The sequence below is a fragment of the Prionailurus viverrinus genome, chromosome B2 (assembly GCF_022837055.1).
Source record: "Prionailurus viverrinus isolate Anna chromosome B2, UM_Priviv_1.0, whole genome shotgun sequence".
NCBI lineage: Eukaryota > Metazoa > Chordata > Mammalia > Carnivora > Felidae > Prionailurus > Prionailurus viverrinus.
In genome coordinates, this window is record NC_062565.1 from 13,237,896 (window position 1) to 13,263,519 (window position 25,624).

Sequence of the window (25,624 nt, forward strand, 5' to 3'; positions counted from 1 at the left end):
CATCTACAGATTTACCCATTCCACAGACATGCGAGTCGTCATAATCTCTTTTTTTTGTTCTTTTTAGTTAACATATAGTGCAATATTGATTTCAGGAGCAGAATTCAGTGATTCATCATTTACATACAGTACCCAGTGTTCATCACAAGTGCCCTCCTTAATCCCCATCAACCATCTAGCCCATCCCTCACCTACCTCCTCAATCGACCCTCAGTTTTGTTCTCTATCATTAAGAGTCTCTTGTGGTTTGTTTTTTCTCTCTCCTCTTTCCCTCCCCCTTTCCCATATTTTCATCTGTTTGTTTCTTAAATTCCACATGAGTGAAATCACACGGTATTTGTTTTTCTCTGACTTATTTCACTTAGCATTGTACATTCTAGCTCCACCTACATTATTGCAAATGGCAAGATTTCATTCTTTTTGATGGCTAATATTCCTGTGTGTGTGTGTGTGTGTGTGTGTGTGTGTGTGTGTGTGTGTGTATGCATGCATACCACATCTTCTTCATCCATTCATCAGTCCATGGACATTTGGGCTGTCTCCATAGTTTGGCTATTATTGATAATGCTGCTATAAACATTGAGATGCATCTATCTCTTTGAATCTGTATTTTTTTATCCTTTGAGTAAATATTTAATAGGCAGTTGCTGGGTCGTAGGGTGGTTCTATTTAGTTTTTTGAGGAACCTCCATACTGTTTTCCAGAGTGACTGCACCAGCTTTTATTCCAACCAACAGTGCAGAAGGGTTCCCCTTTCTCCGCATCCTTGTCAACACCTGTTGTTTCTTGTGTTGTTAATTTTAGTCAGTCTCACAGGTGTGAGGTGGTATCTCATCATGGTTTTGATTTGTACTTCCCTGATGATGAGTGGTGTTAAGCATATTTTCATGTGTCTGTTAGCCACCTGGACGTCTTCTTTGGAAAAGTGTCTATTCATGTCTTCTGCCCATTTCTTAACTGGGTTGTTTTTTGGGTGTTGAGTTTGATAAATTCTTTATAGATTTCAGATACTGACCCTTTATACAGTGTGTCATTTGCAGATGTCTTCTCCCATTCTGTAGGCTGCCTTTTAGTTTTGATAATTGTTTCATTTGCTGTGCAGAAACTTTTTATCATGATGAAGTCCCAATAGTTCATGTTTGCTTTTGTTTTCCTTGTCTTCAGCGACATGTCTAGTAAGAAGTTGCTCCAGCCAAGGTCAAAGAGGTTGCTGCCTGTGTTCTCCTCTAGGATTTTGATGATTTCTTGTCTGACATTTAGGTCTTTTATCCATTTTGAATTTATTTTTGTGTATGGTATAAGAAAGTGGTCCAGGTTCATTCTTCTGCATGTCACCGTCCAGTTTTCCCAACACCATTTGTTGAAGAGACTGTCTTTTTTCCGTTGGATGTTCTTTCCTGCCATGTTGAAGATGAGTTGACCGTATAGTTGTGGGTCCATTTCTGGGTTTTCTGTTGTGTTCCATTGATCTATGTGTCTGTTTTTGTGGAAGTACCATACTACCTTGATCACTACGGCTTTGTAATATAGCTTCAAATCTGGAATCATGATGCCTCCAGTTTTTTATTTTTCAGGATTGCTTTGGCTATTCAGGTCTTTTGTGGTTCCATGCAAACTTTAAGATTGTCAGTTCCAGTTCTGTGAGACATGCTCGTGGTATTTTGATAAGGCTTGCATTGGATGTGTAGATTACTTTGGGTAGTATAGACATTTTAGCAATGTTTGTTCTTCCAGTCCATGAGCATGGAATGCTTTTCCATTTCTTCGTGTCCTCTTCAGATTCTTTCATAAGTGTTCTGTGGTTTTCAGAATATAGCTCTTTTACCTCTTTAGTTAGGTTTATTCCTAGGTATCTTACTGTTTATGGTGCAATTGCAAATGGGATGGATTCCTTGATTTTTTTTTTCTGCTGCTTCGTTAATGGTGTATAGAAATGCAACAGGTTTCTGCATGTTGATTTCATATCCCGTGACTTTACTGAATTCACGTATTCTAGCAGTTTTTTGGTGGAGTCTTTTTGGGATTTCTACATACAGTATCATGTCTGCAAATAGTAGAAGTTTGGCTTCTTCCTTGCCAATTTGAATGCCTTTTATTTCTTTTTGTTGTTTGATTGCTGAGACTAAGACATCTGTACTGTGTTATGTAGTAATGGTGAGAGTGGACATCCTTGTCTTGTTTCTGACTCTAGTGGGAAAGGCTCTCAGTTTTCCCCCATTGAGGATGATATTATATGGCCTTTAGTATATGGCCTTTATGATGTTGAGGTATGTTCCAGCTATGCCTATGTTGTTGAGGGTTTTCATCAAGAAAGGATGCTGTATTTTGTCAAATGCTTTGTCTGCATCTATTGAGAGGACCATATGGTTCTTACCCTTTCTTTTATTAATGACAAATCATGTTGATTGATTTGTGAGTATTGAACCAGCCCTGCAGCACAGGAATAAATCCCACTTGATCATGGTGAATAATTCTTTTAATGTACTGTTGAATACAATTTGCTAATATCTTGACAACTTTTTCATTTATGTTCATCAGGGATCTTGGCCTGTAATTCTCCCTTACACTGGGGTCTTTGTCTGGTTTTGGAATCAAGGTAATGTTGGCTTTTTAGAATGAGTTTGGAAGTTTTCCTTCCATTTCTGTTTTTTGGAACTGTTTGAGAAGAATAGGTACTCACTCTTCTTTAAACGTCTGGTAGAATTCCCCTGGAAAGCCATCTGGCCCAGGACGATTGTTGAGAGATTTTTGATTACTGATTCAGTTCTGTTTAAATTTTGTTTCTTCCTGTTGTGGTTTTGGTAGTTTGTGAGTTTCTAGAAATTTGTCCATTTCTTCCAGATTGCCCAATTTGTTGGCGTGTAATTTTTGATAGTATTCTCTTATAATTGTTTGTATTTCTGTGGTGTTAGTTGTGATCTCTCCTCTTTGATTCCTGATTTTATCTTTTTTTGGTCCTTTTCTTTTCTTTTTGATAAGTCTGGCTAGGGGTTTATCAACTTTGTTAATTCTTTCAAAGAATCAGCTCTTTGTTTCATTGGTCTGTTCTACTGTGGAGTTCTTTTTATTTTTATATTGTTTATTTCTGCTCTAATCTTTATTATTTCCCTTCTTCTGCTGGCTTTAGACTGGCTTTAGGTTTTATTTGCTGTTCCTGCTCCTTTAGGTGTAAGGTTTGATTGTGTGTTTGGGACCTTTCTTGCTTCTTGAGATAGACCTGAACTGCAGTGTACTTTCCTCTTAGGACTGCCTTTGCTGCATCCCAAGGGTTTCGAACTATTGTGTTTTCATTTTTATTTGCTTCCATGTTGTTTTTTTTTTAATTTGTTCTTTAGTTCCCTGGTTAACCCATTCATTCTTTAGTAGGATGTTCTTCAACCTCCATGTATTTGAGGGCTTTCCAAATTTTTTCTTCAAGTTTTGACTTCAAGTTTCATAGCATTGTGATATGAAAATATGCCTGATACGATCTCAGTCTTTTTGTACCTGTTGAGGGCTGATTTGTGATGCAGTATGTCATAGTCCCTTTCTCCCTCTCCTGCCATCTCCGTTCAGTTCCCAGGCCAGCCCAATATTCCTTGACTCTGTTCTTGCCTTTCTGTCTTCACTGGTCCTTTCCAGCCCACATCTGTGCAGCCTCAGTTATAGTGATAGCTTCCTAATTAGTCTGTCTACAGTCATGTCCTTCAGACCATTTTTATTACTGGTATTCCTTTTTTCCCCCCTAAAATACAGATATGATTAAGACTTCTCATCATCTTCAAGGTAAAAGCTAAGTTATGGTGGTATGTTAGGTAACAGTAGCATTTACTGGGTACTGGGTACTGTGCTTAAAAACTGTAGTTTGGGGATGCCTGGGTGGCTTAGTAGGTTGAGTGTCTGACTCTTGATTTTGGCTCAGGTCGTTTTCTCATGGTTTGTGAGTTCGAGCCCCACGTGGGGCTCTGTGCTGTGTGTGGAAACTGCTTAGGATTCTCTCTCTCCCTCTCTCCTCTCCCTCCCCTGCTTGCACTCTCCCTCTCCCTCTCTCTCTCTCTCTCTCTCTCTCTCAAAATAAATAAATAAATAAATAAATAAATAAATAAATAAACAAACATTAAAAAAAATTTTAATGTGAGAACTTTTTTTTTTAAATTTTTTATTTATTTTTGAAGGAGAGAGAGGGAGACAGAGTGTGAGCAAGGGAGGGGCAGAGAGAGAGGGAGACACAGAATCCAAAGCAGGCTCCAGGCTCTGAGCTGTCAGCACAGAACCTGACATGGGGCTTGAACTCAACGAACTGTGAGATCATGACCTGAGAGGAAGTCAGACACTTAACTGATTGAGGCACCCAGGCGCCCCCCCCCCCAAATAAACATTTTTTAAAAACCTGTAGTCTAGGGGCACCCGGGTGGCTCAGTCAATTAAATGTTCAGCTCTTGATCTCAGCTCAGGTCTTGATCTCAGAGTTGTGAGTTCAAGACCATGTTGGGCTTTGTGCTGGGTGTGAAGCCTACTTAAAAAGGGAAAAAAAAGCTGTAGTCTAAATTAACTCAGAGAATTCTCATAATGATGATCTGAATATGCGTACTCTTCTTTTTATCAAGGAAAATCAGACTAAGAGAGCTTAATTTCTTTAAGTGTTTATTTTTGAGAGACAGAGTGTGAGCAGGGGAGGGGCAGAGAAAGAGGGAGACACAGAATCCCAAGCAGGCTCCAGGCTCCCGGCTGTCAGCACAGAACCTGACACGGGGCTTGAACTCAACGAACTGTGAGATCATGACCTGAGAGGAAGTCAGACACTTAACTGATTGAGGCACCCAGGTGCCCCCAGACTAAGAAAGTTGAGATAATTTACCCCGAGCTGCAGAGCCAGAAAGTGGCAAAGCTACACCAGACCAATGTTTCTCTGACTTAGAAGTCTGTTCATACCCTTTATATTACACCGGCGGGGGGGCACCTGCGTGGCTCAGTCAGTTGTGACTGCCTGATTCTGGTTTGGCTCAGGTCAGGGTCCCAGGGTTGTGCTGTAGCCCCATGTTGGGCTTCACGCTCACCGGGGAGCCTGCTTAAGATTCTCTTTCTCTTTCTCTCTCTCTCCCTATTTCTGCCCATCACCCCCTCTCTCCCTCTGCCCCTCTCTCCCACTCACTCTCCCTCTGTCTCTCTCTAAATAAAATGAAAAAAATATACATCAGATATCAGCTCCACAGAAAGCCATCCACACCGGGATTGGATGCTGTGGAGAATGAAAATAGTCTCACTTCTCTCCGAGCGTTGACCACCTCAGCTCTCGTGACTGCTAATTTTAAAAATGAGCAAGCGTGGTTTTTCAGTAGTGGTACCACTGGATCGTGAATACATTTGGATGTGGAATGCATGATGTTTTTCTTTAATCCACCTTCTACCCTACCAGCCACAGACTCACCACACCTGTGGGGACATACAGTGTCAGGTGTGTGGCTGGCTGTACAATGCCAGGAAACAGCAGACCACTGTCTCAGCAATAATGAGCAATAGAGTATTCTTTTTTTAGGAAGCTGGGTGGCCATTGTGGATTAAAAAAAAAAAATCCGTAATACAAAGGTATTGGATTCTTTTTTTTTTTTTAATGTTTATTTTTGAGAGATAGAGACAGAGCGTGAGTAGGGGAGGGGCAGAGAGAGGGGGAGACACAGAATCCGAAGCAGGCTCCAAGCTGTCAGCACAGAGCCTGACACGGGGCTTGAACTCACTAACTGTGAGATCATGACCTGAGCCGAAGTCGGCCGCTTAACTGACTGAGCCACCCAGGCGTCCCTCACTTATCTTGTATTTAAAAAAATCTGAATTTAAAAAATCAATCCATTAGCTGTCGTGGGTTTTCACTTTTCAGTACATCAGTGAGAATAAAGGTGTTGAACAGACTTTGGAACTCACGAGATGTCTTCCGGGGTGTGTTTACATCCGTGATGATGGCTTTCAAGTTTAGTCTCATCAGTTTCTTAAAAGAAGAATGTGCTTGCATAGAGCTGAGTGGACCCAAACGATACCCCAAACTTCGGGGGGTGTCTCTGAGTTTAATAAACGTGACTCTGGTATCCAGTAGACTTGGTGGTTTACCCCGCTGCTTTCTCTTGGGGCTGAAGCATCTCAGGTCGGTCGCAACTTGCACTTACGGAGGCCGTGTGCCCTTGACCTGCATTCTGGGTACCACAGATGGCACATGCGTAGAGTCCCAGAGAGGCGCGGACTTTCTTCCCCAGTGCTGTCACTTGTCAACCGTGTAGCTTTTCATCCTCAAGCCCGCTCTTCCTCACTATATAATATTCCTTCTCCCTATCTCGTCCTTCTTTATCCTGCTTCCTCCACCCTCCTGCGTCCCCCTCCAAATCAGACAGATTTGAATGGAAAACGGGTCTAGGAAAGTAATTTTCCTGTAAGTTTGGGGGGAATTTAATCTACACAAAACTTAGTGCTGCCACCAACCAGCCCATTTCCTAGACCTTCATTATCTTGTTGTGGCAGGGAGGCGGGAGGGAGAATTTTTTTAAATTCTAAATCTTTAATTGCCATTATTCAGGTTCTTTTCAACTTTGGATGCCAATATTGTAGGATACTGTCATTTTATTACTTTTTAGGCCGTGCTTTCCCAAAGTAGATAAGTACATAAAACTATATTAATAGCATGATAAATAAGGACTTAGTGCAGTTTTTATGATAAGTTAGCTGCTTTTCAAGAAGTTTCGTTTTACAGGTAAAACAAAATGTTTTATGTTCTGTAATTCATCCCCTGGGCAGGATCTGTGTAAGGAGTAAATAACAACAGGGATTTCTAAGATACAGATGGTTTTGAGAAAGTTTACTTCAAGCTAGAAGGCCAACTCTCTTCCTCCCAAGCCTTCCCCCCCCTCCACCTTCTGCCCTGTCAGCCACAAACCCAGCAAGCCTGTAAGGATGCACATTTTCATAACTGTGGAATGCTGGGACCGGCAGACCTGGTGATAATGAGTGGTAGGTGGTCCTTTTTGTGAGATCTTTCCTGTGAACAATTAGTTAACGGTGGTCGATTCCATCCATCAGCCATAACAAAGGGAAACTTCAAGTCTGTTCTAGACAAGTATTGGCTGATCGTTCTTAAAAAAAATTTTCCCCTAAATATTTTCAAATGTGAAGAAAAACGTGAAGAGTTGTACCGCGGTTGACATTTTGAATGTGATGTCTTGCCATACAGAATCATCATGTTAGCTTTCTGTCATGGGTTTGTCTGAGGGGAAGCAGTTTAGTATTTAGAGAAAGTATGCTTCCATCTGTGAGATGATCGTGTTCATGGAGATATTTATCCAGTGGTTCCAATCTATTAAGTTTGCTTCTGTGAGTCTGATTTAGTTGATTTCTATACATATACAGATTTAATACATTTTCTGGAACATTCCATAGATTTATATATTAGTATAATGGTTTTTTTTTTTTTCTTTTTCATTCTGCCCTTGTAACTCAACCCCTGTAGAGAAAATGATTAAATAGCACTATCACCCTTTGGAAATATTATTAGATTTTGAGTCTGGTGTTACTTGTTAAATGTTTGAGTTTCAGGGTTCGTTATGCTGAATTTTATAAAGCGCTTGCTGAACTGAGTAAATTTTAAGATATGGTAAAATCTAGAAGAGTATTTCAATTCTATTTCTGTGACCTTCTGAAAATACTATTAAATTACGAAAAATAAGAGACTCCAATTTTTGGAAATGAAAGTGACAAACAAGTTATTATCAAATGAGATAGTATATGACCAAATGTTTTTATAAAGAATGAAATTCTCTGTAGTTACAGCAAGGGCTTCCTTGAAGAAGCAGATCTTAGTCATTTCGCAGCCACAGTACTTGATAACCTTGATTTTCTGCATGTCAGTTGGGTCTGACCCTGCCTGTGTGTGGTCAGGGTGGTTGAGCCGGGATCTCTGCACATCAGGAGCTCGGCAGTGTAACTGTGGCATTGATATCTGTACAGAAATAACTGCATCACAAGGCAGCACGTGACGTTTTAGAAAACTGACAGAGTTAAGCCCTACGGGAGCTTGGGTATGAGCCGATCACCAGTTGGGTGTCAGGGATGTCTTTGTGGAAAAGATGAACTTGAAAGCTGTTTTACACCGATCATTGTTCCATTTCTAGTAGAGTTTGGAGTGTGACCGGGTGTTAAAACGCCTGTTTAACCTCTTCATTTGGTTGACGGGGAGTGTTACATAATGGCTAGGAGTAACATGTCTGCCATGTTCTCAGTAAATGTTGGCCATCGTCACCGTAGGTACACTCTCCTTCGAAACGCAGTCCGGTCCCCGTGCCTTCAGAAAGCCTTTGCTGCAGACCAACGTGTCTGAGTTGCCCCCTCCTCTTTATTCCTGTAGAAACTTGGCATTACCAGAGTGATAAGTTGTAGGATCGATTTCTGTTGTTGCATTATTACTTCTCTGTCTGCTTTGAGGTTATGGAGCATGCATATTCCAAACTTCACATTATTTCTAGTGTCTAAGGCTCGATAAATATTTTGCTGAATGAGTGACTGAACACAACAGAGATTACATTCCATATAAGAAAAGGGATACAAGGTTGATAACAGTGATCATGGAGAGAAATGGGTGGATTCAGGATATGTTTTGAGATACAAGTGACAAGGTGTCCTGATGGATTGGACGTGAAGAATGAAGGAATGGATAAACCAAACTTGAGGAATATGGTATGCCATTAATGGACATGCAGGAGGAGACTGGCGGAAGAATAGGCTGTTGTGCAAATGCTGTCTGAGAAGCCTGGTCTACTTGAGTAGAGGTGTTGAACCGCAGTTGCATATGAGAGAGAACACATCTATAAATCAAGAAGTCAGCATACAGATGGTATTTAAGGCTGCGTAGCTGGATGAAATTACCTTGTTAGGGAATGTAAGCAAAAGAGAAAGGGAGCCCCCAACCAGTCTTGCAGTGAGAGTGTAGTGGTCTGGAAGAGGTGGGGGGGCGGGGTGGCTAGCAGAAGAATCCAAGGAAGAGAGAAAAACTAGAGGAAACTTTCTCAAGGGATTGCCAGTTGGGTTGAATGCTGCTGAGGGATTCAGATGGAAAGTTAGAAGTGATCTCTGCATTTCGCAACATATGATTGTTGGTGACCTTGACTGTGCAGTGGTGGCGTCTGGAGGCCAAGTTGGAATCTGTTCAAGACTGGGAAGCAAGGAAGTACAAATCTGGAAGAGCTAGAGTTTTGAGTAGCCTACTCAGCGGGTGGGAGTCCTGTCTTTCAGCATCGCCAGATTATTTCATCGGATTCCAAACTGAACTCATGCGCTGCCCTCCAAAGTCTGTTCCCCTTCCTGAGTGTTCTGCTCTTAATGAATTCGCCTGCCTTCCAGGGGTCCAGACCGGAACCCGCTGGATGAATGTACTCCTCTCCTCCCTCCGTGGATTCCTGTGGGATCGGTTGCCCAGACTATTGAGTCTTCTCCGTGGCGTTTTCAAACGGACCTCCTCCTGTTCGTCGCCTTTGCCACTGATGTTGCTCTTCCCAGGCACTAATTAGCTCTTCTTCAAACTCCTCTGATAGTTTCCTGAGCGCTGCCTGCTTTTGTTCTTCCCCTTGTCACTGAATCTATCCATCACAGCTAGAATGTTCTTCCTAAAGCGCAGCTTTGCTCATGCTATCCTGCTAAAAATAAAACCAGATCCGTTTAGCCTGGCACTCGGAACCCTCTACCTTTTTAACCTTCTCTCCCACTCTTTCTGTTCGCTCAGCCTGCCGTCCTCCAGTGTTTGCTCTTGCCTGAATACAGACCCTGCATCATGTGGCCTCCATGTCTTCAGTTTCACTGTCGCGTCTGCTCGGCCCGGCATGCCTTGCCCTCTCTTCTCTTATGTCTCTTATTTCCAGATGCTTATTACTGCCGATAAATGTGGACTCTGCCCTAAAAACTAGGAAATTTCAAGGCTTTCAAAGCCACTGCTTTGTCAGTTCTTTAAAAGTTCCAGAACACTGGGCCCCTGGGTAGTTCAGTCGGTTAAGCGTCTGACTTAGGCTCGGGTCATGATCTCACGGGTCACGAGTTTGAACCCCGCATCGGGCTCTGTGCTCACAGTGCAGAGCCTGCTTAGGATCCTCTGTCTCCCTCTCTTCTCTGCCCCTCCCTTGCTTGTGCTGTCTCTGTCTCTCTCAGAGATGAATAAACATTTTCTAAAAATTTTGTTTTTAATTTTTTTTAATGTTTATTTGCTTTTGAGACGGAGAGAGAGCACAAGTGGGGGAGGGGCAGAAAGAGAGGGAGACACAGAATCTGAAACAGGCTCCAGGCTCTGAGCTGTCAGCACAGAGCCCAATGTGGGGCTCGAACCCACGAACCATGAGATGATGACCTGAGCCGAAGTCGGACGCTTAACCGACTGAGCACCCAGGCACCACTCATTTTTAACAAATTTTTAACGAAAGTTCCATTAACACTGATCTTTCCTTTAAACCACACCTATCCTTCCCTTTGCTACCTTGGCCAGTCTTCTTTTTTAGAAATGGGCACAGGAATGATTTAACGTCTGGACGGAAGTTTCCTGGAGATTTAACAAACAATTGTGGGTCATGATAGTCCATAAATAGGGGATGCGTATGCAGCGCGTGCTGCTAGGCTTCTCCCCTTTTCTCTTGACTTTTCTCTTGACGTGAGGAGGCGGCCCAAAGCTGGGGAGGTGAGCATGGGCCTCCTCATGAAGGGCCGCGTCCCTCTATCGGGCGGCCACCCATCGATGAAACAGATGTGGGATTATGTGTCTTGTAGCTGTTGCCGTTTGGGGATGTGGGGGTGGGGGAGAGAAAGTCTCTGAAATTATTACTCTTGAGTTCTGGCTTTTGAAAACAGAAGGTACCTTATAGGAATTTTGCTCACTGTTACATATTCTAAAAGGTGGAAAGCCAGTGCACTCTGAAGCCTATAGTCAAAGAAAGACTTACTCGTTAGAATACGGAGCTGAGGGCTCTTTCACCTTTTCCACCCATCAGCGGGCTTAGAGAATCGCTCCTGTGAGGGCATCGGTGGGGAGTAAATTGAAGGTGTCTTTGCAAGATGTTCTCTTACATCTTGCCTTTTGGTGACGTATTTTCAGCTTCTTCCCATCATCAGAGGATAAAGTAAGTCTTAGGCACGTTTAACTTGACCTAAATAATCTTTCCAGAATGAAGTGGGACTATGGGCTGAAGGAAAACAATTGCACTTTTTTTTTTTTTTTTTTTTTTAAAGATGGGATTGAAAATAACCCTCTTTGTCTTAATGAACTGTGGCACTGGAGCGTTGTTACAAGGAGTCAGTGTGTTTTCAGAAAAGAGGAGGGGGGTGACCATCTGACTTCAGAGCCTTCCCTTGGCTGTGACAAGTGTATTCTGTGTTTGGCCTTCCGGCAGGCAGCTTGCCCGTCCCCTCCGCCAGCTGTTAATTGTAGTCAACTATTTTAGAACATGAGGGGTATTGTAATTAGTAGTGTGGAGAGTGGATGTGAGAATTCAGAATATCCCTAGGTTTTAGTAAAGCCCAGAGTGCAAATAAAGATGAATGTCTCATATTTTGAGGGGGATAACAAGCTTTTACTAAATAAATTTACCTCCCCCAAATTATTTTTTATTATTATTAATCATGATGAAAAATATAGTTATGAAATTATGAAGGAAAACCTAAAAAAAACTTGCTATGTCAAAAATGTTTTGTTTTATGATTGTTTATCTGTTTTCTGCTGTTGTGCATTTCCCCAGGAAACTTGGTATTTCAGGATCCTTAATTGACACTGACAGAATTACAAACCAGACAGTTTCCTGGAGGCTTGGCCCTTTTGTGTCAGGATGAGCTATGGACCGCAGTCCTTTGATATGTGCTTTTCTCTTTCACTTAAAAGGGGAAATAACAGCACCTATTCTGGATGACTTTTCACTAACGGATCTTAAAAATCTATTATTTAATATTGATCACTGGAGGAAAAATTGCTAAGTGCTTTTATAAACTGACTCACATATATGAGATGGTTCATAGCTGGCATAAAAATACCTTTTTTTTATATAAGTGTTTCAGTGTTTTAATTCTTTAAATTCTGGCAGGATTTTAAGCCATTAATAAGGTAATAGCAGAAAAACTGAAAATAGTAGCTTTAGACTAATTGTATTGATAATTTCAGTAAAGTATATGTGAACATCCAGAAATACCACTCTGGGCTTTTATTTATTTAGTTAGTTAGTTAATTTGTTTATTTGATTTACCTTTTTAAGTAGGCTCCATACCTGTTGTGGAGCCCAACATGGGACTTGAAGTCACGACCCTGAGATCATGGCCTGGCTGAGATCAACAGTTGGATGCTTAACCAACTAAGCCCCCCAGGTGCCCCTCTGCGCCTTTGAAGTGTATACATTTTTATTATAATCTAAGCGCGGTTTCCATTGGGAATAGATGACTTTAAAACCACAAATACATTTTCTTACCAGACAGAAAAGCCAGACTCTTAAATACAGAAAAGAACAAACTGGTGGTTTGTTGCCAGAGGGGAGCTGGGTAGAGAGATGGGTGCAATAAATAAAGGGGATGAAGAGAGACAAATTTCCAGTTACAATCTTTTTTTGATGTTTGTTAATTTTTGAGAGAGCAAGCGAGCGCGAGCTGAGGAGGGGCAGAGAGAGAGAGGGAGACACAGGCTCCAGGCTCTGAGCTGTCAGCACAGAGCCCGATGTGGGGCTCGAATTCATGAACCACGAGATCATGACCTGAGCCGAAGTTGCCACGCTCAACCCACCAAGCCACCCAGGCACCCCCAGATTTCCAGTTATAGAATAAATAAGTCACAGACATGAAAAGTACAGCATAGGGAATATAGTCAATAATATTGTAATACTGTTGTTTGGGGACAGATGGTGATGGCATTTATTGTGGTGAGCCTTGAGTGATGTGTAGGATTGTGGAATCATTATGTTGCACACCTGAAACTAATATAATGCTGTATGTTAATTATACTTCAAATAAATAAAATTCACATTTTCTTCTTTTTTTCTACAGGAAGGAACTTGAAACCTTCAAAGGTAATTTTGTGTTTAATTCTCCCCTTTAAAGTAAATGAGAGTTAATTGATGTCAGATGTTCTCTCTTGATGATGAACTCATTCCTTTTTCTCTAAATCAGACAGTTTACATTAAAAAAAGTTTGCTCAGTACTGTTTTTGTAAGTTTTATTCAATCACAAGTTGTTCTGATACCCTCTTTGAGCTATAACACATATACTCAGTGAGAGTTTTGCTAATGACCATTGTAAGTAATATGTCAGGATGGCATGGTCCTAACTTTGAGGTTGTTGCGAATCGCGGTTGAAGAAGATTCTGGTCTCCCTTGTGCAAAGTGTGGGCCACGTGGAGAGGGCATGGTGGTAAAGAGAGAGATGTGCTTCTGCAGTTGATCTAATAGTCGCTTGAACCCCCAAGAGGCTTTGGGTGCTGGGTCCTGCTCTGCCACTGTCTTGTAGCTTCGGGTAAGTCTCTTACCTTTTTCAGGCTCAGTTTCTCTGTCTGTAAAATTAGAAGCTCCGTTGAACGGTTTCCTGAGACTCCAAAAGCACCCAGCTTTTCATTTTAGGGAACTGGCGAAGCCAAGGCCCTGAAAAAATGACCTGTGGTCACGTTGACCCTTACTGGTCATGGGGCAACAATAGTCACAAATGAAGAAAACCACAAACTTTCCAGCAGCTCACAGCCCTTCCAATGTGCTATTTTTTCACTTACTGATTAGCAATTAAGTAGAGAAGTCACTATTCTCAGAGAGATTCTTTTCAGTAAGTAGGAAGGCTTTGAATTATTGCCCTTTATATTACACATTAAATGAGTTTTATGCTTATTATATTTCACCTATAAGCCAGTATTGACCAAGATTTACTGAATGACTGAAGATTTTGCAGTATATCACTTACTGCTGAATTGTTTATGTGTATGGTCTGTTTGGATGCTTTGGGAAAATAACTAATCTTCAAGATAAAAGGTATAAAGGCTATTCTTGCTGTGACTCTAATTGAACAGACTTGTTTTGGCTGGATTTCTGTTTGACTCTAGTTACAGTAAATGATTGAGTTCGTGGCCGGAGTGTTGAGGGTAATGTTAAATGATGATGTGATATAATGTGTTTATCATGGTTTTCATTATTCCTAATCAATTTGTGCACCAGGACTCATGTATATTATTTTATATCAGTGTTTAAAATAAGATTTGAAATCCTCCTAAAGTGTTCTTTTCCCTGTCATTTAGTTGACTAGCATCTTATATAACATTAGGAGAAGAAAAAAAACCAATCAAGTTAATAGTGAAAGACAGGCAAGAACACAGATGATGCGAAAATGTCAACTTCAGTTCTGTCTCAGTACTGAGGCCTTTTTTTCCTTTCTTTCTTTCTTTCTTTCTTTCTTTCTTTCTTTCTTTTTTTTTTTTTTGTATGACAACGTTCACAGTGAGAGACCAGACATTTTCAAAAGGTTCAATAGTGTTACATATTACCCAAGACAATAATTCAGTTTATGCCACAGTATCTTACACACACACGCGCGCGCACGCACACTCACACCTAAATATGATACATTTAACAGCACATCTCACCCACCCATAGGCCGATTAAAGCTCTCACATTTGAACAAACTCTAAATTGATTATTGCATCGTATCTAGATTTTTTAGTACCAATATTCATTAAAAGTTCTTTCCTATGGAGTGGTTTGCTAATATTTCAAAAGCATGAGGAGCATATAATAAGAAAAAAGAAATGGAACTGCTCTTCAAAGACATTAATGGAAGAAAAAGAAAGAAAAACATACAAACAAATTGTAACAATTTATTTTTCAGACGTTGTCTTTTTCCTTTATAGGTTACAGGAAAGCAAAATATGTTACTTCCTCTAATGGTCTTATTTAACTCCTGTACTTGTATTTGGAAGCTTTTTTGTAAATAGGTGAGAAGCTCACTTTGGGGAACAAAAACAAAATTAGTAGCCCCCCAAAGTTGGTGGTATAGATCAATGTCATGCAAGTTCTGGATTCTTCTTTCTGTACTCCGTGGATGTTAGTGAGATGAGTGCCCCTCTCACAGGTACCACATGTAGCACATTTCTACGATATTAGAAACTGGTAACTTACTGTTAATTTTTTTTTTTAATATTGGCAACAGGAAGGTTTTCTGTGTTCCCTGAAGATTACGTTTTTAAAAAACCTTTTGATGATAGTCACTTGAATATTAAACAATCAAAAAAGGAGGGTAGGATCTCAGAAATCTTAATTTTTAATTTTCACTGGGAAAGGCATTCCATTATCATAAGTATGTGTAGAATAAATAAGTTTTTCACAGTCCTTAAGGACGTACAAAATTTGCCATGAATAGACATGCCTCTTTGTTAGGATTATTTATAGTTTTTACATTTTAATTTTTAAAATAGCTTATTGTTCCATGTATAAATCTACAAATCTCTCAAGATTTTTAAAGGATTATGTCTAGAAATATTGTGCCGCTTGCCTCCGTAATTCCTGACTTAACGTGGCTTTGCTAGGCGGGCTCGTTCTTCTGCCTTCACTTGGGTGCCTCACCAGATTAACCATCGTTCTCCATGAAATATACCAACCGATAGCCACAGCATGCTGAATCCTCATGGCTGGTAGGCTACTCACCAGTCCACCCAAATGTTTTTATTTTTGCTAGTTGCATTGAATGCTTACCCAGAGTGAGTTGTTTGCTCTTGAACTCATTTATACTTGTACTTGTTTTATAATCTGTAGTTTAATTAAATATCAGGAAAAAAAAAAAACGATGAAACCTCAGTGTTAAGGAGAACTGTTGGTAAGAAAACAAAGTTGACAGCTTTGGAAGACTTAGTATATGTAAATAGATTTTTTTTAATTGCTACAAAAGGTAAAATTCAAGACAGAAAAGAATTGGGGAAAAATAATAAAAATCCTGAGAGGTTCTGTACACAGATTGTTTCACACATCTTAAATTCCTGCTGTGCTTTTAAAAATAGACTGGATGGGGCGCCTGGGTGGCGCAGTCGGTTAAGCGTCCGACTTCAGCCAGGTCACGATCTCGCGGTCCGTGAGTTCGAGCCCGGCGTCGGGCTCTGGGCTGACGGCTCAGAGCCTGGAGCCTGTTTCCGATTCTGTGTCTGCCTCTCTCTCTGCCCCTCCCCCGTTCATGCTCTGTCTCTCTCTGTCCCAAAAATAAATAAACGTTGAAAAAAAATAAATAAATAAAAATAAAAATAAAAATAGACTGGAAATTTTATTCATTGTAGTATGGATGGCTTATGTAAGAATTTTCAATCAGTGGACCTATCTGTGCTCAAAGAATTCATGAATAGACGTATGGCTGCATTTTTTTTACTATGGTTATATTTTATATTACAGTGTATATGTGTTTTTAATGGATTCCTGTATTATCTGCTTTTTAAAAAATTAAATGACCAACATGGGATCCAGTTGTATCATGTAAGAGGATGTCCATTGTAATCTTCTTAATACAAAATTATCCAGCCTTGTCAGAAATGTGACTGACAGTGTGAAAACATGCCAGGACTTAGGAGTTACCACTATCACAGTGAGTGGATCATCATGAGAACATGGGGGGGAGAGCAGCTAAGGCCAGCCTGATAGAGTGATCACAATTATGGCTTTGCTCTGGAAAGCAAAGCCATGAAAGAGCTAGGGCTGGAGTGGGCAAAGATACGGGAGGAAGACTGAGACAATTAGTGATAAGGAAGGACATAGAGGGGAAAGTTTAAAGAAGTGGTTATCAGTGATTTAAGTACTACAAGGAAGTTGAGCAGAATGGGGAAATCCCATTGGATTTGACAGTGAACAGATTGTCAAATTGGTAATTGGTGACCCGAAAGAGCTATTTGTAAGGGGGGGAATCCAGATTGTAAATCAGTAGTGTACGAGAAGTTAGGATATAAAGGTGATGCGAACTCAGCATTATTCCTTGAATGAAAGGAAAGAAATAAAAAAGTAACTTGAGACAGAATCAGGTCAAGGTCAGGGGAGAAGGTGAAATTGAGATGTTAAGGAGTTGAGTAAGATCCTAGAGAAGATGGAAAGCAGTGACATCCAGATGAATTACCCTTGGGAAAGATCGAGGGACATCTCTTTCCCTGAAACCTTTCAGAAGGAGAGATGCCTGGTAATATGGGGGAGATGTTGACACGGAGAGAGGAAACAATTTTTTGGAGAATCCATTTAGGGTAAGATGGTCTGAATTTTGTAGGACTAGGCCCAGAAGTAGCAATAAAAACTGAAACAAATACACTTTAGTGAACACAGGGTTGGGAATTGGGAGGGCGCATATGGTGAATCAGCAGTGCTTGATAATCTTGGAAACTAATGAGAGCAGGGTTAAAATGACTGGCTGTGGAATTCAGGCTGGAAGGGAGAGGCCTGGCTAGACCAGTTAAATAAACAGGATCTGAGGCACGGGGGATGGTGTGCACCATAAAGACGGAGAACAACAGATCAGTGGTTGAGGTGGATCTTGTGGTCAAAGAAGGAATTTCAGTTTGAGATCTTATCGGTGGAGCAGGTTCCCAGTGATGATGGCTAATTTGAGTAAAACTAGAAGTCACAAAATTGTAGAGGTTACCTGAATCAGAGAGTTCTGAGGCCTTTCGGAGTCTCACGTGTTTGGGTAACTTTTCTGGCCTGCAGCCCTTAGCACATTATAAATCTGGATTATGACACATAGTAAACTTGGGGAGAGTTTGTTGATTCCATTCAAGAGTTAGCTTAACAGGAGCTCCTGGGGGGCTCAGTCAGTTAAGCGTCCGATTCTTAGTTTCAGCTCAGGTCACAATCTCACAGTTCCTGAGTTCAAGCCCCACACCGGGCTCCGTGCTGACAATGCGGAGCCTGTTTGGGATTCTCTCTCTCCCTCTCTCTCTGCCCCTCCTGTGCACGTGCGCGCTCTCTCGCTCTCTCGCTCTCTCTCTCTCTCTCTCAAAATAAATAAGTAAACTTAAAAAAGAGTTAGCTTAACATGTGAGGCACAACTGTTCAGCTGCTGTTTGGCAGTATTTAAGTGGGGGAGACTCTGTTTGAATCCTATCATTGTCCTCTGTCCTCAAGGAGCTAAGCCCTGTGGCAACCCTTGCAGGATAGAGAGGCAAATACGTATGTTTAATACAATGCAAAGAATATTATAATAGAAATAAGCACACTAAGGCAGGAATAATGGACTGTTTAGAGAGAGGCAGCCGCACTTGAGCTGGATCTGAATGAAGAGTACTTACCAGGTCGGAAAGGGTAATAAGGACATTGCAGAAAGAGGAAAGAACAGTTGCAGAGATGTGGAGATGTTTATTTCAAGAACCCAAGTGAAGATTTAACTTCTTGTTCAATGAGGGAACTACAAATAATTTGTTAACAGCTAAAGCATATGGTGTGTGGGGCTGAAGTAGTGAGGGACAAAGTGGGGATGTAGGCAGGGAACAAACGATACACAGCCTTAAATGTCATACAAAGGAGGTTAGGCTTTTTCCTTTGGGCTGGGGGTCTCCAAGGAGGGATGTGACTGTGCAAAAGAATGGGAGTGCAGAAGAGAGCTGGAACTTCCCCTTGTTTCTGTTTTACGTCGTCCTTTTAAATTTCCATTTTTGTGTAGGTTATAGAATACACTGGTACAGGAACTCATATCTGTCTTATATAAATGTATGCATTTGGGGTCCACGTAAAGGTTCTTAACTCATGGTGGAGGTACATGGGCTAAGAGGAGGGAGGGTACTCCTGTAGCTGGTAGACACAGGGTGGGCCTGGGGGGGACCCAAAGGGTTTTCATTAGGCTGGTAGAATCAGATCTGCATGTTAGAGCAAGCGTTCTGGTATCACATGAAAGATGGGTTGGAAAGAGCAAGTCTCCAGTAAGAGATTCACTGGGAAACTTAAAAGATTTGAATTTGAGGCAGTGGTAGATTGGAGAGAGAGACACAGGAACAAAAAAACTGGGTGGGTGGAATAAAAAGACTTTTCTAACTGTGTAGGGTTCCTCTTAGACTTCTGGCTAGGGCATGTGCACAGGTTATGTGTTTTCCTTCAAGAAATAATAATACGGGTCAAAGCAGGTTTGGGAGGGAATGGTAGCGAATTTGGCTGATTTGGGTGGAGGAGAGGGATGTAAATGTATCAGTTTTGCAGGCAAGTTCCCAATAACCCCATAAAACTTTTTGGTATCCAATGGATTGAGAAATGATTTTTAAGAACAATCTTATTGAGGTTCGATTTGTATACTACAAAATTCATCCATCTTTAAATGTACAATTCAGTGATTTTTTTTTTTTTTTTAGTGTTTATTTTTGAGACAGAGAGAGACAAAACATGAGTAGGGGAGGAAGAGAGAGAGAGACACACACAGAACCCGTACCAGGCTCCAGGCTCCGAGCTGTCAGCACAGAGCCCAACGTGGGGCTCAAACCTATGAACTGTGAGATCTTGACCTGAGCTGAAGTCGGACACTTAACCGACTGAGCCACCCAGGCACCCCTTGTGAATTTCTTTAAAAAAGGAAGAATGCTGTGATCTGGATAGGGATTGTGTTGAATATATAGATCAACTTGGCAAGAATTGCTGTTTTAATTTTGAGTCTTCCAATGCATGAGCAAGGACTGTGTCTCCGTTTATTTAGATCTTTGATTTTTCTCAGCAGTGTTTTATTTTCCATAGAAGTCTAGGACTTTTGTTAAATTTATCCCTAAATATTTTATTCTTGTTGAGTGAATTCTGTCTTGATCATATTAAATTTGAGGTGTCTGTGAGACATTGCAGGTAGAGGTGTCCAGTGAGTCATCGGGCCTCGAGAGAGAAAAATCTGAGCTATATTTGGGAGCATATAGGGGAGTTTGGCTGAAGTTGCCCACAGGGAGCCGGCAGAACCCAAAAGAAGATGACCGGGGATAGAAATCTAGGAAGCACTAACATTCACCAGATAAGCACAAAAAGGGAACATATAATTGACCCGTGGCAACATGGGGGATAGGGGCATCGACTGCCTGCGTGATTGAAAATCTGTGTATAACTTTTGACTCCCCCTGGAAGCCTAACAGACTTCTGTTGATCAGAAGCCTTACCCATGATATAAATAGTTGCATGTTATATATATTATATAATGAATTCTTGAAGTAAGTGAGAGAAAAGAAAATGTTATTAAGAAAATCATGAGGAAGAGTAAGCACATTTACACTACTGTACTGGATTTATGTAAAAATAATCACCCGTAAGTAGATCCATTCCATTCAAACCCACGTTGTTCAAGGGTCAGCTCTACTGCTTATAATGGAGGCTGAGGGCAGTCGGCCACAGAGATGAGGGAAGACTGGTATTCCTAAACAGAACGTTCAAGGAAGTGCCAAGAAGCAGTGTCGCACTATTGTAGAGAAAGGAAAGGGTCATTTAATCTGGCAACTGGAGGCCGATGGGTGAGGTAACTGGGAACGGTGTCAGCAGCGTGGGTGTTCGTGTGTGACGGGGGCAGTGGAAACTGAGCGGTGGAGGATTGAAGGGTGAGGGGAATGTTCTGTCTTGTTCACCCCTGTGAGCTGGGCGCTTGGCACATTGGTGGTTATTAGTCGAACAAACGAAAAGTAGCTAGAATGCTTTCAAAAGCTACGGCTCCGGGGAGGAAAGAAGAGAGGTTAGAGGACAGGGTTAGGTTCAAAGGAGGACTTGTTGTTGTTGTTTGTTTTTTAAATTTGTGAGAAACTTGAGTGTGTCTATATGAAAGGGGAGGAGAGGCTGAGGCTGAAGGGGGGACGGGGTGGTGGGGGGGGGGCGGTGGCTGGCAAAGCTGGACTCAGAGCCGACCAGAGGGAGTGGGTTAGAGCATCCTCTTCTGAAACAGGCAGACATTGTTGACAAGTGTCTGTAACTGTTGGAATCGTCATGATTTAAGATACTTATTAAGAACCTATAGCACATTCTAAGCCAGTGGTGAGTGTCGCTGAATTTGAAGAAAGCTTTAGGCTGAATTTATGTTAAAAGTGAAGCGGGGGATGGCTAAAGATACCTTACGTGTTGTGACACGAACTCTGTTCTTAATCTTTAGTGTATTCCTTTCACATAGCAAGGTTTCTTCTCCCTTTTGGTATGTCACTAACACATCTCTGTGTCTAAATGACGAATTCACCTGAGTTTAGTGTCTTTTCAGCCCCCACCCCCCTTTTGTGAGCGGCATTTGGTATGGCCCCAGATCTGTGCATACATCTTTGCACACCAGAGCCCCGAGAGCCTGCATGTGGCTTTTATAGAGGCAGTAGATTCCGATATGTGTCTGCCTGAGCCATCAGCAGAAAACTAACAGGCTTAATACAGCCTCTTCGGAAAAACCTGCTTCTGGCTTCAGCCTCACTTCCTTTGTTCCACATCTCAGAGGATGCACATCAGGGGAGCTGCGTGCTAACGGGAGGTTTCACTTGACCGGCACTGAGCTCCTGTTTACCTGGTCACTTTCCACATCCATGTCATCTCCAGGACTCACCGAGAATAGTCAGAGGGATCCCTGTAGGTGGAACTTTCTTTTATGTTTTTCCTTCACTGCTTTTCTTTACAGTTTTCGCCTCCATGCTTGAGTACATTGCAGTGTTTGCATGGTACACAGATGATATATTCTTAAAAAGCAGAAATTAAATTTCAGTTTGCTTTGGATCTTCAAGTAGTACATGTTAATGAAAGCATTATTACTCTCTGTGTTACCAAGTAATAACTACCAAACTGATACCTAAAAACAAATAAATAAAAAACAACATTGCCTGGAAATGTAGGACTTTGGGTTTTATAATACCGTGTGTTATCATCCATCAGGTGAAATGCACCAGACAGGCGTTTATATGAGGCGGCATTTACATTAAAAGATAAACATGAAATACCAGGAGAGTAATGCCAGCTATTACAATAATGAGTCCAATTCTTATGTGGTGCAGCTCCATAAAACTAATTCAGCATCCTTTGTTGCCGGTATGTTCATTTTCCAACAAGCAGTTGATATAGTTAAATATGTGAGCCATATCCAACTGTGTAAAGTTAAAATTCATTCCATGCTACTATATGGGTTTATCTAAAATGGCTGATTTTCAATTGGATTTTGAGAATGTCCTAATGCTTCATACAGATAAAATATATATATATATATATATATATATATATATACACACATGTATTATTTTTCTGATTATCCAGAACTTCAAAGCACTTTAACACTTGTTGGCTAGAGGCCATGGTTTTGGTGATGGCTATGTGTGGCATTTTTGTAAATACATATACAGGGATATTAAGCTGGTGGAATTTACTGCAAAAATGATACCTTACATTAATGGCTTTTTTGGGGTGAGAAATCTATCCATGGAGAAAACTGAATAATTTTTAATAATTACTGCATTTTTAAAAAACTCCATATTTAAAAACTGCATTATGCCTTTTAGGTGGCATGTGTTAAGCCATGCTGTGGATCGTCCCCTGTCAGACAGAAACCCACTTGTTTTCAAGGGGGAGAAAATGAAAGAAGTGCATTTTGCCCTTGATAGCTTACGCCATCATGAGCATTCTGATTTTGTAGATTACAGATTAGAATAAGGGACATCAGACTTGAGTTCGGTGGAAAGTTCCTTCTTTTTCTCCCTCTCTCATATCCATCTTGTGTACAGGATAGCCGAACCTTTCAGGCTTTTTAAGCATAGATACAAATATTAACTGAAGCAAAATGGTAGCTCAAGAATTCATTATAAAACTGGAGCATTAGTGGAATCAAACTCTAACCTGAGGCATTACCACATTCTCGTTCATTATTTAGTCGTTCAGGGATAAACTGGTAAGAATGGGGGAAGTAAGAACTTCAGTGTTTATTTTTAAAGTATTTATTTGTAGGGAATCTATAATAAATGGCATTTGCTTCCCTCGGTCATACCGTCTTAACATAGTGGTGGTTAAGAGTAAAGCTTTGAATATAGATATAATCTGGTATTAAATTTTAAAACTTTATTCATGGAAGAAATTACTCCCTGAAAATCTTGACTTGTTGGTGAATATTGGCAAGACTTTTAGTATCTGCTCTTTTTTCTTTCACGTGTCAATATGTGCAAGTGTATATTCATTTTTGAAACCCAGGTTTATATCCTATAACTTAGTATTTAAGTGAAGTTGCTGTCTGTGTCCTGGAGTACAGAAATAGTTATATCCTGTCTGTGGATTTTTGGTTCTTAGTTTATTTTTAAGACCTGGTTGACTCTTTATCCTAATAGCCTGTCATAAGATGTCATAGCGTGGCATGATCCAGGACTCTCCCAGATGCTATTTTATGCTCAAGGGGAACTGGAGTTCTAACAGCTTGTTTGGGTATTAAACTCCACAAAGGAGAGCCTTGAGATCAGGGTTGTGTTGCTTACCTGTCACCTGTGATTACTTGCCGCGATTACATACCGCTGTTGTGTAACTAGTAATCCTAGCAGTCGCGTCTGTTCAAACGGCATCAGAACAGCTTTTTGTTTTATGTCGTATATGCTGGTATCATGAATGGATACAGCTGTTCTGTTTCATTACCTTTCTGCTGGAACCCAGTATAAACTTGACAGCAAAAATTACACCTTTCAGCAAACTAAATTCCAGTCCCGCAAAAAGGAGAGTTCTATGAAAAATTTTACCTGTCAGGCTCAAAAAGAGATTTTTACGTGGAGCCGCCTGATTTTGTGTCAGGTTTTTTTTGGAGGTTTGTGCCGGAAAATGACACGTAGGATCTTGTAGCTCGGTTGTGGAAACTGTTTCAGGCCCCTTCTCAGAAGACTGGGGGCCGCTTGGTGATTTTTATAGACCTCGGGACAAGGGAGAAGTCCAGGTGGCCCTTCTGGGCCCTAAGCTCGCTCCCCGACTTAAATACTCATCTGGCTTTCCTTGTGGAGGTATGCCCATTCTGTCAATAAAAGTATGTGAAATTTTGTCCGTTTGGCTGCAGTCGAGGAATAAAACAGTGCTTACCCCTAAGGTAAGGGAAATAACTACAGAAACATTAGAACAATACTGAGGCATTTACCTCAGTTTTCTGTTTTTCTCGAGAATGGAAGTGTTAGTTATAAGATAACAAAGGGGAGCATAAGGTACTTACTCACAGGCTGTTCACTTGCAAGTCTTCTAATTACAGTTTTGAAAACTTGCGAATGAAGCACTGTAGCTGTAGATAAGATGAAATTGAACAGTCAGAAACTTGCCAGGTGAGGATCACTGCTAGTTCTGTTTACATTTAGTTTTAATTGAAAGCAAAAAAATACTTGTAATGAAAACTGTCTTCATAATTTCAAAAATGCAACAGAAAAATAAATAATATTTGAACATATGAACTTGACCTGAGGATTTCTTCTTTTTACATGTAATAAAATTAATGTGGTACAGAATCCCAGCTGTACCATTATAGGTATAGGAGTATAATTCTGTTACTTCTATTAAAATTTTCATAAAAAGAAGGAAACGATCCTCACAAAACTAAAAATAGAACTACCCTACGACCCAGCAATTGCACTAGTAGGCATTTATCCAAGGGAAACAGGTGTGCTGTTTCGAAGGGACACAGGCACCCCCATGTTTCTAGCAGCACTATCAACAATAACCAAGGTATGGAAGGAGCCCAAATGTCTATTGATGGATGAATGGATAAAGAAGATGTGGTATATATACACAATGGAGTATTACTCGGCAATCAAAAAGAATGAAATCTTGCCATTTGCAACTATGTGGATGGAACTGGAGGGTATTATGCTAAGTGAAATTAGAGAAAGAAAAATCATATGACTTCACTCATATGAGGACTTTAAGAGACAAAACAGATGAACATAAGGAAGGGAAATAAAAATAATATAAAAACAGGGAGGGGGACAAAACAGAAGAGACTTATAAATATGGAGAATAAACTGAGGGTTACTGGAGGGGGTGTGGGAGGGGAGATGGGCTAAATGGGTAAGGGGCACTAAGGAATCCACTCCTGAAATCATTGCACTATATACTAATTTGGGCATAAATTTAAAAAAATAAAAAATTTAAAAAAAGGAAACGATTAAGTATCTGTAGTACGCTATGTGCCTGGCTCATTGTAGTATCATAGTAGCTCAGTTAGTACGATGTTAACTAACCTCATAGGATGAGAAACTTGACGCTGAGAGATTCGACAAGTTCACTGGCCAGTGAGCATTTCAGCAGGGATTTAAACCCAGGAATGTCTTCCCTCAAAACTTGTGTTTTTCTCACTTCACCACAGTGATTCATGGGATGTGGGGAAAAGCAAACAGTGAAAATGAGAATAATTTTCTGTTCCTATAGTTTTTTCTTTATCTGTTATATTTATTCTCATTCTTTTGTCCCACTCTCTTTCTGGGCCAGATCAGCTTAAATTCACACACTTTAATAGCTAAGTAGCTTGTTGACATTTCATCTTTAACTCCAGTTTAACTGCGTACCCGTCTTGCTGAGTAGCTCTCCTTCCGTTATACCTACTGTTTTAAAGACAAATACCAAGCAAAACCCAGTGTGAGAAAAGGGGGAGGCAAGCTGATGAATGCCACAGGGCCCTAGAAAGACTGCTCCGAATGTGGAATGTGGATTGAGGCTTAAAACAGGACTGAAAGAAAAACCTGTGAAGG

The 25,624-nt window shown here is 40.8% G+C and overlaps 1 protein-coding gene across 1 annotated transcript in view; it reads left to right on the forward strand.

Annotated features, from left to right (window-relative positions):
* Positions 1–25,624, forward strand: part of DTNBP1 (dystrobrevin binding protein 1) — a 132,462-nt gene that overhangs the window by 58,634 nt on the left and 48,204 nt on the right. Inside the window, exon 7 of the mRNA XM_047858121.1 lies at positions 13,012–13,034. Within this exon, the coding sequence (XP_047714077.1) occupies positions 13,012–13,034 (23 nt within the window). The remainder of the gene's footprint in view (positions 1–13,011; positions 13,035–25,624) is intronic.